At 49.6% G+C, this 14,877-nt stretch overlaps 1 protein-coding gene across 1 annotated transcript; it reads left to right on the top strand.

Moving 5' to 3' along the window:
* The first annotated feature begins 2,393 nt into the window (after positions 1-2,393).
* LOC125119317 (putative serine protease 47) lies at positions 2,394-14,387 on the top strand. The gene is made up of 5 exons (XM_047766161.1): positions 2,394-2,604; positions 4,285-4,468; positions 5,647-5,924; positions 8,172-8,332; positions 14,070-14,387. The coding sequence occupies exons 1-5, from the start codon at positions 2,394-2,396 to the stop codon at positions 14,385-14,387; spliced, it is 1,152 nt and encodes a 383-aa protein (XP_047622117.1).
* The last annotated feature ends 490 nt before the right edge of the window (positions 14,388-14,877 follow it).

Below are 14,877 nucleotides of genomic sequence, written 5' to 3'. Positions count from 1 at the left end.
CAAGTAAATTGGTCAGGAGTTTAGAAATGCCTTTCCTACACAACTGTTAGAAAGAAGAGGAAAGAACCTGGGCCTGGCTTCAAAATTCAATGCCTTTCTTCTTCAATAGCCACCATTTTTCATGCAACTTTTTTTTTTGCAAGGAGCAAGAAACATTTAGCAGACAGTAAAGCTTGAAATTCAAGAGATTTGCTTGCAATCCTCTGAAGTCTTCACCTCTCATCTCCCTTGACCAATTTCCTACCAATCTTCTTCTATGAAACACAAATACTCTTTCATTTTGACACATAAACCCAGTGCTGAATGATAGCTCTTCCAAATCCCATATCATCAAAAGAGGCTGAAGGTGTGTGTGTGTGTGGGTATGTGTGTGTGTGTGTGTGTGTGTGTGTGGGTGTGTATGCAACTAGGGTGTCTTTTATTGGAGCCAAGTGGCACATTCAAGAATCTTTAATCCAGTTAAGGATTCTTACAATGAGTAATTAACAATTTAGTTTACTGTGCTATACATTTTTTTGAAGAGTTGCCAGATAAAATATGAGATCTACGTTTAATAATAAATTTCAGATAAAAATGAAAAAATGTTCAATAAAACTATGTCCAAAATATTGAATGGGAAATGATTATACTAAAACACAACATATTGTTTACCTGAAGTTCTAATTCATTTGGGTACTTACTATTTTAATTAAATACAGCTGACCATCTTATTCTTTCCAAACCTTTTGATTTTAAGGGGTGTAGAAACCCTTGTTCTGGAAGTCTACTCCCATATAGAAAGGAATCTCGTTAATGTAAGAAGATAGTCATTGTAAACATCTGCAAATGTGTTGAAAATATATTAAGTTTTAATCAGAGAAAACCCTGCATTTTAAAAAATGCAAATATATTGCATTCTAAATTCTTTACATAACACATCTATGGAAAGATTTAAATAAACACTAGTTCCCTGTGGGAAAGAGGACTGGGTGGACAGGGGAAAGAGGTGGGAGGACGCATGACTCAACACTGCATATTCCATTTTGCACAATTGGATTGTGATCCATGAGAAGGTATTATTAGTTTAAAATATTAAATTATTTACAGGGAAAAAGTTAAATATTTATCAATAATAATTTCTGGTCTTGGACTTGTGGGCTGTACAACCACGTTTTTGATACACTGGGGCTCTCCAGAACAAAGGAATATTAGGCTGGTCCTGCTGGATATTGGTTGGAGCACAAGGACTTCTTCATTAGGAATTATATACATACAGCTATGAACATATTGGATCTGCTGAGACGATCCTAATTTCAAATACTTTGTTCCATGGCACCGTTACTACAGAAGTGTTTATCAGATGATAAATTGTGAATTTTGTTCAGAAAGTCTAGCCTCTGTTGAAGTAAGTTAAGAGCCAGATAGGAAGCAGAGTGGGTTGAGGGACAAAAAATTGGGTTGATGGATAAAGAAGTGAAAGGAAACATCAAGTCAAACCTTGGTGCTCTGACTCTGAAAACCAATTCATAGATTGCCTGAAGAGGCACTCAACAATTTATGAGTGATTTTTTTTCTATTTCTTTAATTTTGTATCTATATGAGTGATAGATGTTCACTAAATTTATTGTGATGATCATTTTATGATTGTATGTAAGTGAAACCATTAAGCTCTATGCCTTAAACTTTAAAAAAACTGAAAAAAGAGAGCTAATGGATTGAGTTAATATTAATGTATCAATATTGGCTCACTAGTTGTGACAAATGTGCCACAGCAATATAAGATCTTAACAAGAGGGGAAATTGGGTAGGGGGATACACAAAGTCTTTGTATTATTTTGCAACTTATTCATACATCTAAAACTATCCCAAAAGAGAAGTTTGATTTAAATACAAACATACACGAATGAAGAAAAATGTACTGGAAATCATTGAAACGTCACTTGTGATACGTGAACTTCATGGTATAGAAATAATTTTTCAATGGAGTTATTTTAAAAGTTAATAGGGGAGTTCCCGGTGTGGCTCAGTGGTTAATGAATCCGACTGGGAATCATGAGGCTGCGGGTTCCATCCTTGGCCTTGCTCAGTGGGTTAAGGACCCAGTGTCGCGTGAGCCATGGTGTAGGTCGCAGACGTGGCTCGGATCCCGAGTTGCTGTGGCTCTGGTGTAGGCCAGCGGCTACAGCTCCAATTGGACCCCTAGCCTGGGAACCTCCATATGCCACGGGAGCGGCCCTAGAAATGGCAAAAAGACAAAAAAAATGTTAATAGGAAGGTCATGTGGGATCAGGGCTGGGTTGGGGCGGGGTCAAGGCGCGGTGAGGGCGGGGCCAAAGCCTTGGCCAGGGCGGGGGCAGGGTCCAGGCCCAGGGCTGAGTCAGGCCAGGTTCAGGCCCAGGTCCACAACACTGACAATGGTCTCAGAGGCGAGGCTTCAGCAAGTAGGAGGCCAGCCTGCAGCCCTCCTCTGGCTGCAGCTGGTGCTGCTGCCACCATGGGCGCCCATCACCACCCTAAACCTGCGAGGGTCCTGGGCCGACCCCGGCCCAGCTCCTGCAGCCGTGCGAGCAGTGGAGGGTGGGCCTCTGACTCCGGAAGCACAGCCATTGGCCTGGGCAGCCACAGGTGCGTGGGGGCCTCTGTGTGGGGCTGAGAAGGTGGGCCTGCAGGGCCTGAGGGGGCTTGACTGTGACCAGGGCTTGGTGCCCAGGGTCACTGAACCTCTTCTTTTGTTTGCGGTCAGGTCCATCTAACCAGGCAGCCCAGAGACCACCTTAACACAGGTGGGTCACAGGACCCCTACTGAGGGGCCTCTGGGATGGAAACTGCCCCAGGACCCTAGTGGGGCTGTGCAAGTGGGCACTGGCAGGGTCCGGCCTGAGGCTGGGTGGAGGAAAGCCCAGGACTGCTGAATGAGGAGCCCTGAGTCCCTGGGGCCCAGGCCCTAGAGCAGGATGCCTGCTCTAGGGGCCCTGGCCTCACCCCTGCCCTCAGGTGTGGGTCTTAGAACCATGGCTGTCTTCATTAGCCCACTCCCTCTTATTTATCTAATTTTGTGGCCACTGCATGGAGTGTTTTTTAATCAATTAAATTATTTTTTCCACTGCTGGCCATGGCTTAATGTGGGATTCCCAGTTCCTGGACCAGGCATTGAACCCTGGCCGTAGTGGTGAAAGCACCAAGTCCTAACCACTAGACCACCAGGGAACGCCCACCCCTCTTATTTATAAATGGAGAATCCTGAGTCAGAGGCAGGGAGTGACTTTCCCCAGGTTGATGCTGAAACTCAGTCTCTGTGTCCATGCTCTGAATTGAATCTCAGAGACAGAGTTGTGGGTGAAGTAGAAAAGAACAGCTTTATTGCTTTGCCAGGCAGAGGGGGCCACAGTGGGGTAACAGCCTCAAGGCTGTGTGCCCCCACCTTGAGGGCTTAGTGAGGTTCAAAGAGCAGGGCTTGATCAGCTTGTAGACTTTCTTCTGACTGGTGGGTGGTGAGGTACTTGGGAGTCAACATCATCCACCTTCTGGTTCCACCTTGTTTGGGTCTATGTGCTTGTGTGCAGCATATAGGTAACTTCTTCCACCTGGTGGGGTTTCAGTATCTGCAAAACATTTCCAAGGACATGGCTCAGAATATCATCTATAGTACTTGAGGAGGAGCTAAATGTTCTTACTCTGTTTAATCGTTAAAATATTATTTTGCTTTGCTTGACTATTTTCCTTTCTTTCTGCACTTTTCCACTTCTCCAGGTAAATTTGCTCTGTGACTAAAGTTTTCTACAGACAAAAGGCAGGCAGAGGACATGGGTGGGGGTCTATTAGGGGACGGCCTCATGGGGTCCTGCTAAGTTACATGGTCACACATCACCACAGACTCCTGCCTGCAGATCTGCTTCTCTAAGATACTGGGGCAAAGTGGAGGGGCACCGGCCCTTAGAAGCTATGATTTGAGTGCCTAATGTTGGCAACTTCTGAGACCTTGAGTTGTTGAGGTGTGTTAGTTCAGGGAAATAAGGTCTGGCACATGGCCAGCCCTTGGCAGACTGCCTCAGTGATGTCGAGCTCAGCGGAGATGCTGCCATGAGCTGTTGCCACCTTTGGTCACCCTTGCCATCTCACCACAGCCCTGGGCCTTCATTGTGCTCTGCTGTCAAATTCTCAGTGGCAGCTGGTAAAGACAGAGTCCAGGCAGCCGTGTCATTTTGGCCAGGCCACTGGACACTTGCCCTTGGTTTTCCCATCTGTGGAGTGGAGGGGGCCTCCCTGGTAGTGGCATTTGGGGTCTCACCCATGTCTCTATTGTAGGTGGCAGGGGAGTCTCCACAGCGTGCGGGAAACCCAAGGTGATGTGGCGGATCACTGGTGGTCAGGATGTGGTGGCTGGCCAGTGGCCATGGCAGGCCAGCCTGATGTACCAGGGCTTGCATGTCTGTGGAGCTGTCCTCATCAACTCCCGCTGGCTGGTTTCTGCTGCCCACTGCTTTCTCAAGTGAGTCCTCTTTCCTAGGGTGCCAGCAGAGGCACTGGCAGGGGAGGAGATGGAGGGGATGAGGAGTGAGGATGTCCCACCACAGCTCCTCTGGGCTTTCCTCTGGGGCTGTCTGTGGCCCACAGGTCCATGTCATTCCTGCCTTTGACCTGTGTACCTTCTACCTGGACTGTCCTCCTGGCTCCCTTTCCCAGACCCTCCCCAGACTCTGCCCTCAGCCCCTGGGCCTGTCTCCCAACACAGATGTGCCCCAGAAGAGTAGCAGTGTCTATTCTGGCTGCCACACAGTGTGGACCAATCTCAGATCACAGTTTCTCAAGGTCCCCACATTTCCAGGTCTCTGAGTCTAGGCAGGGACATGGGACCTCATGTCTGGCAAGCAGCTGAATGGCTCTACTTTTTACTCTTGCAAAACTGTGTGCCCAGGAGGAATCATGGTCACTAGTGTGCATGTGGGAGATGTGGTGCCAGGCTGTGCGGGTGGGAGATGGGGCACCCTGGGAGAGTGATGTGGCTGCTCAGGAGTCTGACACACCTGGCCCTCCTGGGTCTGCTCAGTGCCCAGCTTGTGCGCAGATGAGGAGGCATCCCCAGGGAGTTGGACCATCACAGCCCAGGTCTGGGAGCTGGAGCCTTGGGAGCTCAGAGTCTGATCAGCACCTACTCTATGGGAGCAGCTGTGTTCAGGGCAAGTGCAAGTTTCTGTTTGCTACACTCCGTTGCTCCTTTACCTTACAGATCTTTGGCAAGTGCTTCTAACTGAGCAGAGAAGCAGCTATTGGGCAGGAAGGTGGTTAAAGAAGGGAGGGGTCAGGAAAATTGTGGGGCCATAAGGTGGGTTGTAGGAGCCTTGGGAAGGTAAAAGTAGAGCTGGGATCCGTCCAGAACATCTCTTGTAAACCATCCAAGGGCCTTCATTTGATGAGCCCACCAAAGACCTTTCCAGCACAAGGATTCAGTGCTCCTCTGATTCTTGGATATGGTGGAGAAACCATATGTCTGAGGTTGTAAGTAGAATATCAGTCTCCTGAACTTTAGGAATGCAGAGACCAAGGCTGGCATCATGGGGGGGGGGGTGCAGGGGTCCAGGTGGATGTCAGCAGTTAGATGAATATGCAGGGGAAGAGACCTAGCCCACACTCAGGGATGATGGTGACAGCATGCTCCTCCTCCTCCAGAAAATCCCATGCTCCAGAGAACTACCGGGTTCTGTTAGGAAGCACGCAGCTGTTTGAACACACTCAGCACACCCTGGAGATGTCCGTGAGCCAGATTGTCATGCACCCAGACTTTGAGAAGCTTCATCCCTTCGGAAGTGACATAGCCATGTTGCAGCTGCTCTTTCCTGTGAACTTCACTTCCTACATCATCCCTGCCTGCCTCCCAGCCCCTGGCTTGCAGCTGCCTAATAATGCATCCTGCTGGATAACTGGCTGGGGGATGCTCAACGAGGAAAGTGAGGGGGTAGGGGAGAGGCTGGGGTGGGAGGGCAGATAAGGGGGAAGCGAGGAGGAAGAAGAAGGGAAGGAGGACAGAGGAGGGGAGGAGGGAAGTAGGGGTCCCCAGGCAAAATAACCGCTGGACCTTGGTCCACTGGGCCTCATTTCCAGAGGACTGGACCATTCTGGTTCTAGTTCTGAAAGTGTGTGATTCCAAAATTCAGTGTTCCCTAAGTGCAAAGCTCTGAAAATCTGGGAATCTTTGACTGTTGGATGTTAAGAACTCAGGTTCTTGGAATCTGTCTGCTTCTTGATTTCAAGGCTTTAATCAACTGTAGATCTAAGATGACTTGATTCAACTCAGAGGTCATGCTTGGGGCCTGGCCCCTTCTAGGCCACTGAGGAACCAAGATTTCCCATTGGAGGCACTTAGGAAAAATGGAAAGAAAACATATTTATGACTTCTGACCTGTGAGCCTCCAAGGTCAAGTTAGAAGGACTACAACTTAAGAGTGTTTCACTCTTTGAACCTCACTTTGCTCTTCTCCCAACCCAGGTCAACTGTCTACTTTGTGGGTTTATTAGGTGAACTGAGTAACACAGAAAAAGTTTGTGTTTTTCTAAGATTGAAAGGGAAGAAATGCAGGCAAAAACTCATGAGTAAGAGTCTTTATTAAAGAAAAGAGTGTTTATGGTTTGGCACAAGCTTATGTGGCAGAATTAGGGGGACAAGAATGTGTATTTGCAATTACTTGTAAGGTTGTAATTTGGTAGGTGTTTCTCAGGATAGGAGATCAGGAGAGGCATTTTGATCAGACCCTGTCTTCACTGGGTGGGATGTGCCAGCATTGCTGGCCCTTCTCAATAGTGTATCAGTAACAATCCCTAACCACAGGACAGATAACCAGGTCCCCAGCATTGTCACACACACACACACACACACACACACAGAGTCTGGTTCTTCCTTGAGGACAGGGAATCTGTCTTTCTTGTTTTAATATCCCAGCCTATGCCCCAGGGCCTGGCAGAGGGGTAGGTGGCAATGCTTCCACCCTGGTCCTGGAGACCATCTGTTCTTGCATGGACCTCCAGACTGGTCTGCTAGCTTCCACCCTGTGTGCCCTACTTTAGTCTCCACACAACTGCCTGAATGTTTGCTTTGAAGCAGGTGTTGTGCCAGTTCCCTGCTCTTTATCCTCAGTGCCTCCTCATTTATGCTTAGAAAACTGTCCAAATGTCCTACCTTGGCTCTCAGGCCCTGTGCAATGTTGGCCCCCATTCCTCTCTGCTCAGCTCCGACTGCACCCTCACCCACGCCATCCCAGCCACCAGGCCCCTTCCTGCCTTGAATATCCTGAGGCTGTCCGTACCTCAGGACCTTTACCTTGGCTGTTTCCCCAGCCTCACAGGCTCTCCCTGCTAATCTGGGTGACTCATTTCTTTAATATACAACTCAGCTCCTCCTCTGAAGAGTTTTCCTTGATGTGAAACCTAAAACAGGCAATCCATAATGTCACATTTCCCTGTTGTATTTCCTTACCACACTTCTCAGAGCTAAATAATTCTACTTATTTACTTCACTTACCCTGTTTCCCCCAACTAAAAATGTTCCCCTCTATCATTAGTGTCTAAACAATAGCTAACCTGAAGACAGATGAATAAATGAGTGATTGAATGAGAGGATGGAGGGGGGATGGATAGGAGGGAAGATGAGTGCGTGGAGGGGAAGATGGTTGAGTGGGTGGGAAGAGGGATGGAGAGAGTGGATATATTGATTGATGGAGGGGAGAATGGGGAGATAGATCCAAAGATGGATAGGCCAGCAGATAGATGGAAGGGTGAGTGGATGAATGGGGCATGAGACAAGATGGGTAGATGATGGACAGAGGAATTAGTGGAGGGAAGGAAAGGTAATGATTGACAAATGGAAGTGGAAAGGATGGTTTGTGAAAGGGTAGGTGGGTTGGTGAATGGTTGCTAAGCATCAGTGATTGGCATGCATTGGTAGGATTTGCCTTTTTTCTTCATGGACTACGAGTGGTGTGGTCTATTGCTATGAGAGAGGTGGTGGGAATAGGATGAGTTTGGAAAAGTTTGAGAAACAGGGGAGGCCTTATTAGGCATAGGTAGAAGACTGGTAGAGAGCTGAAAGCTCAGCTTTGCTGAGAAAACCCTATGATGCAGGGGTGGTCGTGAGCAGTAAGGCAGAAGAGCCTGTAGCTAAGCTCTAGCAAACGTCACTGACTTCCTTCTTATCCTCACAGCGCCTCTGCCCACACCCTTCCATCTCCAGGAGGCTAAGGTGGGCCTCATTGAGAACCAGTTCTGTAATCTGGTATATGGACACAGGCTCAGCAAGAACTTCTCCGTGTATGAGGAGATGCTGTGTGTTGGGGACTTCTCTACAGGAAAGGCCATCTGCCATGTGAGTGAGGTCATTTCCCTTCCTCCCTGGCCTGTTCTCAGGGCCTCAGTTTCCATGGTGGGAGGCTGTGTTGCCTCCACTCTCTTTGTGGAGACCCCTGGTACCTTCTGTTTCATCCCTCTACCTATGTTCCCAGCTCTATCTCTTGGTAGTGTCCCCCAGGCTAGCCCCTTCCTCAGCCCATTGCACAGGAGGACATCTACTACTGGCAGGACACTCCAGCAGCATCTATTTTCGAGGCATATTTTAAATCCTTTATTGAAATATACATACAGAAGAAGACATTCATACTCTTTCCCTACGTGTGTAGTTGGATGAACTTTCACAGTGCTACACCCCAGGTGGCCAACACTCCTCTCCCCTTCTTGTCACCAACACTCAATGGAAACTCTCATCTTCACCTTAACACTTTATACTAGATTCTGAATTTTCCATAAGTAGACCTTATTTCCAGTTGTCAGATTTTCATGTCTTAACATTATGTTTGTGAGGTCCATCCACACTGTCACACGTAGGTATAGTTTGTTCAGCCTCATTGCCCTGCAAGACACTACCGTGTGAATTGAATTCTATGGTCAGTTCTGCTCTCGATGGATATTTTAGTAGCTTCCAAGTTTTTCATTTCATTTCACTTCCAGAGGTTTTCTATTTGATTTCACAGAAGCCGCTGAGGAGAATTGTTAGATTAAAAGCTATCTGCATGTTCAGCTTTGGCAGATGTTACCAAACATCTCCGGAGGGGTTGCACCAGTTCCACACGTTCCAGCAGTGGCTGAGAGTTTACAAGCTCACCAACACTTGGCACTTTCCATCCTTCCTAATGGTGATAATTTATTGTGGTTTGCATTTTCCTGATGACGGATGAAATATACTTCCGTATGTTTATTACCGTTGAATATCTTCTTCCTAATTTACCTTCCATTTTTTCCCCCTGTGTCTTTTTCTTTAGGGGCTCTTGGTACATGTGTCTATTATATACATTCCAGACATGAGTGTACTGTTGAATTGTGAAGATGTCTATCCACTCTCTGTAGTGTCCTATTTTAGAAGTGGGCAAACAGGCCCAAAGAGGGAAAGCACTCCCGTAAAATAAGGAGGGCCTGCGTGTTCTGACTCCAAGCTTCACCTGGCCTCCAGGCCTTCACCACATCCCCTCAGGGCCCAGCACCCTGAGCTGGCATTGGGCACCAAGCTCTTACACAGATGGCATCGTGGAGTGGAGGGCAGAGTGTGAGGGTTCTGGAGTTAGAGGCACTGCTCTGCCCTTGGGTGGTCTTTTCACCATCTGAGCCTGTGTCCTATTCATGGTGTAGGAGTCTGAGGCCTCCTTCATGGGATTGTTGAAAGGGTGGTGTAGGGGGTTGGATAGTGTCCCCTAAATTTGTATCCATTTGGAATCTCAGAATGTGACCTTCTTTGGAAATAAGTCTTTGCAGCTGTGATTAGTTAAGAATCTTGAGATGTGACCATTGTAAATTTCAAGTGGGCCCTGTACCAATGACTTGTGTGAAGAGGGCTAGACACAGAGACACTTGCTTTCAGACTTCCAGCTTCCAGAACCATGAGAGGATACATTTGCATTGGTTTTTATAGTTACCCAGTTTGTGGCAACATGCCTTGGCACCCCAGGAAATGCACACAGGAGGGACAAGGTGACTGGGATTGTGACTTTAGCCTAGCCCATGAGAAGGCCACATGGACAGCTATCTTCATGGCAGGCCAGTGAGCTGCTGGTAGAAGGCAGACCCATATTTCTTGGTTCCCAGTTCTTAAGCAGTAGTATAGATTTGTAGCTGCCTGGCCTGGTCTGGCCTCCTCACAGAGCCAGCTCCACCCAGAAGTGGAACAAGTGTTCAGCCCCCACCCTGCCCAGTCCACATCTGGCTGTCACCATGGACCTCCCTTACAGCCTTGTCCACCTCCCTTCTCCTGCAGAAATTATGCCAATGGAGCTCAAGGCCAGAGCCTTGTGTCTGCTCACCTGCTGGATATTCGTAGTGCCCCTCGACCCCACTCTTCCTCTGGTTTCTCTCCAGGCTGAGAATACCCCTGAGCTGGACACTCGGGAGTCCCAGCAAATGACCCCCCTCCTGCCTACCCTTTCACCTACCACCACCTGACTGAGAGATTCCACCTAGATTCATCTTCTGCCATGTCACCTTCTCTGGATCCCACCCTCCAACCTGGGGCTCCCATCTCTCCCCACAAGGGCCCCTCCCTCTGCACAGGGGGTCCAGAAACAGGTCTGAGGAGAGAGAGCCTGCCAAGGCACTCAATGCTCAGACTGTGGGGCAAGACAGACCGGGTTCCATTGGCTGGGATTGTGGCCTTAGCTAAGTTTCCTCACCCATGAAATGGAATTGCTCATGGCCTCCACTGAAGAAGTTTCCTATAGAAATGCAGCACTGTGCCTGGCATTCAGTAGGTACTCAACAAGTTTTGGCTTCCAGTCTCCTGGCCTGGTTTGCCTCCCTCTCTCTGGATTGTACCTGGCTTAGACCCAACCTCTTGCTGAAGGTGGAATTCACTGCTCTGGCCCTGTCCAACACAGACACACACATACACACACACACACACATGCATGCACATGCATACACATGCAAGAGTGCACATGCAAGGTTTGCTTTGTGTCTACAGTAGTGCAAACTGTAGCTCACGTTTCATGTGATACCTTAGATTTGGGGTTTCTCCCTTCCCTTCCTTTCTTTCTTTCTTCCTTCCTTTTCCTTCCTTTATTTTATTCCTGCCCTACCTGCAGCATATGGAAGTTCCCAGGCTAGGGGTTGAATGGAAGCTGCAGTTTCCAGCCCTTGCCACAGCCACAGCAATGCCAGATCTGAACCACTTCTATGACCTATGTCACAGCTTGTGGCAAAGCCAGATCCTTAACCCACTAGGTGAGGCCAGGGATTGAACCTGCATCCTCATTTGTACTAGTCAGGCTCTTAACCTGCTGAACCACAATGGGAACATCTCTTAATTTTTTAAAGCCCTCCAGAGTCCACCTTAAAGAATATAGAAACAATAATGAAAAGTCAGGTAGCGCAGTTAACCTTGGAGGAAATTTATTGGTGCAGTCGCATCACCACCTCTCAAGGGGCGCCCCCTGAGGCTATGAGAGCTGTACCGACATCTGCCCTAGAAAAGTGGATGCAGTAGAACAGATGGTCCCAGAGGAGGCTCTCTCCTGCCTTCTGAGAGCTCCCCAGGAGTCAGGAGGCTATTGGAGCCTGACTCAGAATCCATCATCATTTCCGCAACTGCATGGGTCCTCTATGTGAATCCCTGAGGGCTGCAGTGAACAGGGAAAGGCCTTCCACTGGCCTCACACAGCCGGGAGGGAGTCCACCGTGCAGGGCTGAGGCCACCCCAGGTGGGGACCACAGAGGGGAAGGGCTGAAGTAATGATGGCACGTTCCCTGTCTCCAAGAAGGTGCCTTACTTGGAGCTGCTGTGACAAATCCCCTCCAAGTGAATGGCTAAACCCACAGAAATTTATCTTATATTTCTGGAAGTCAAAAGTCTAACATCAAGGTGTTGGCCAGGTGGGTTCCTTCAGGAGGCTTTCCTAGGGGAGAATGTTTTCTTGGTTTTCCCAGCTTTTTAGAGGCCACCCTCATTCCTTGGCTCACAGCATTTCCATCCTCAAAGTGCAACACCTCTGCCTCTGCTTCTGTCACATCTTCTGCTCTGACTCTGACCTCCTGCGTCTCTCTTTCCTTATGAGGATCTTGATTACATTGGAGAATCCAGGAAAACCTTCTTAGCTCAAGATCCTCAACTCCATCACTGCTGCAGAGTCCCCTTTGCCACATAAGCTAATAGCCACAGGTTCCAGGGATGAGGATGGGCATCTCTGAGGGTTGTTTTTGGCCAGCCACACCATGTACCCTTCGCTCTCCTTCAACCTGCCACTTCCCCCACCCCGCCCTCTCAGCTGGAGGTCTTGCTTGTTTCACTGAGAACCCCAAAGCAGCCAATCAGACTCGAGTCATTCGTCCTGACAACCCTACACACCGTCTATCCCAGCGTCTTCCCTCTCTCCTCAGCTTCAAGTTCCATCCCTGCCATGCCCAGAGTCTCTCCTGCTCCATGTCCTCTGACGCCCCTTCCATGGCTCCTGTGTAGAGGTGCACCATCTACTGCTCAGTTTCTTCACCTCCCTTCCCCCAAAGACTCCTCCCAACAGTCCTGAATCTAACCCACTCCACCTAGGAGTGTCCCCAGCTTGCTATCCAAAACCTCAAGGCCACCATCCCCAATAGCTTGTCTCACCAGAACCGCCTGTGGATCTGAGTCCTCCTCTCACTTGGCACTTAAGCAAGTCTCACTCCTGTTTCCTGGGCCCAGGCACTCATCAGATGCTCTGCTCTATGCCTGGTCCCCTCCCCTCCCACTTCTAAATGCTGGGACCCCAGGGCTCCATGCTCAGCCTGCTTCTATCCCTCTGCACTTCCCCCCATGGTTAATGACAGAAAGGCTCAGATTTGACAGGTCCTATAGGCAGCTTCAAACTATTGTTCCAAATCTGACTGTTCTTACCACCTGGCCCCTCTCCATCAGTAATCTCTCCTGTAGCTGCCTCCCAGCTTGTTCATTCTCCACACAGCACTGGATTGATCCAGGCACTAGACATGACCTAGACAGTTCTCCATGGGGATCAAGTCCTACCCTCTGCCATAGGCCCTGAGACCCCTCGTCCCATATACTTTCCTCACTCCCCACATGTCACTGCTCTTCGTCCCACCCACCTGGCATATCCCTCCTTCCCTGGTCTGCACTTACTCCTCCCAGTGCTCCTGCATCAGAAAGTTCAGTTGTTTCCCGCTTGGAAACACTACCTTGTGTTTCCTAGTGCAAGAAGAGTAGCCTTTCACCTCCACTTGATGAAGTGCCCTTCCCTTCCTGTCCTGACCCTCCCATGGCTTGTTTCCACATGTCCCATCTGCCAATGGCAGGCTGGTTGGCTTATTTACAAAGGCACCACAAAGGAGGAGACCCTGTGCCCAGGGCAGAGGCTTCCTGGCTGCTTGCTGCACATGTTGGATGGGTAAGTGGAGGAGCAGCAAGCGTGACTATGGCCCCTGCCCCTCTCCCCCCAGCCACAAGGACCAGACCCTCCCTTTGGCTGATGACATGAGGAGATTTCCAACAAGATGGCCCTGCCCTGAGAGCATTAACTCTAGCAAGTCCCAGCAGATTTCTTTCTAACCCCCACCAACTCCCTGAGCAATACAGGTTGCCTCCGCCAGGCCAGGGTATGGGCATCTTCTGAAATTGCTCAACCAAGGTGTTGAAAGTAAACCAAATGACTAAATGAATGAAAAATGAAGAGGGTCCAGGTAAGGGGTGTGCTGGTGCAGCCCAGGGTCTTGCAAGAGCTGAGGTCTGCAGGGGCTTGAGCTGGCCAGGCTCCACTCCCAGACCAACTCTCTTGGGCACTGTGGGTGTAGCTGTCCCTTCTCTTCCTTGGACAGTGCCTTGTCAGGGATATCCAGGCTGTCTCTGGGCACAGGGATCCATATGATCATAGATTGAAATCTGTGATTGTCCTGAGGGTCAATCAGGAGCTTCCTAAGACATAATGCCATTGCCTCCCTGCGTGGCTTAAACAGGCTGATCTGCTGTGGGATGCTGGTGTTTGGACCTTCCCAGAAGTCCACCTGAGTGACCGTGCATGGCAGAGACTCCTCTGACCTAACTCAGTTGCTCACAGTAACTCCCCTCTCTTTCCTAGGGCGATTCCGGGGGGCCCCTCGTCTGTGACCTCATCAGTTCATGGGTTCTGGTGGGGCTGGCCAGCTGGGGCTTGGACTGCCGACATCCCACCTACCCCAGCATCTTCACCAATGTCAGCTACTTCTCCCATTGGATTGACGAGATCCAGAAGTGCACACCCCTCCCTGAGCCCATGGCCCCTCCTCCTCACACCCAGGTTCCATCCCAGTCTCTGCAGGCTGCTGGCTCACCTGGGCCTGGCACAGCCTTTGTGCCTTCGGAGACCTGGACCCTGCTGCTGTTTGTGCTCCGGGTCCTGTGGCAGGCCTGGTGCTGACCCACCAAGCTCCTGTGCTCCTGTCTCTGCCTCAGAGTCCAATCTCTCCTCTGGAAACTGTGGCCCCTCCCCCACCAGCTCCATCAGCTTTCCATGGCCCCGCCCATTTCTGTCCAACAGTGGCCACCCCACAAACCAAGCCTGCAATCCCAAATAAACAAATGAAAGACTCCTCCTGCTCCTGCCTTGGGGCCCTACAGCCCCTCCTGACCTCCATCCGTACCTCTTCCATTGAGGTCCACTGTCTGACTCCCTGGACAAGGAAACAGGCCCTGGCAGAGAAGCTGTCTCAGGAGGAAGGCAGGGGTGAGGAAGCTGGTGGAGCCCAGCTGGGGGCAGAGAGGGTGTCTTCACTTGCAGGCTCCATCCTGTGGTGGGAGTGTACAGGCCTTTGGAGAGAGTATATCAGTCAGCTCCAGCTGCCATCACAAATCCCACGGGCAGTGGGGCTTAAACAACAAGAATGTATCAAGTAACTGTTGAGATCAAG

Source organism: Phacochoerus africanus, unplaced genomic scaffold (genome assembly GCF_016906955.1).
Source record: "Phacochoerus africanus isolate WHEZ1 unplaced genomic scaffold, ROS_Pafr_v1 Scaffold_5, whole genome shotgun sequence".
Classification (NCBI taxonomy): domain Eukaryota; kingdom Metazoa; phylum Chordata; class Mammalia; order Artiodactyla; family Suidae; genus Phacochoerus; species Phacochoerus africanus.
This window is presented reverse-complemented; position numbering and strand designations above follow the sequence as displayed.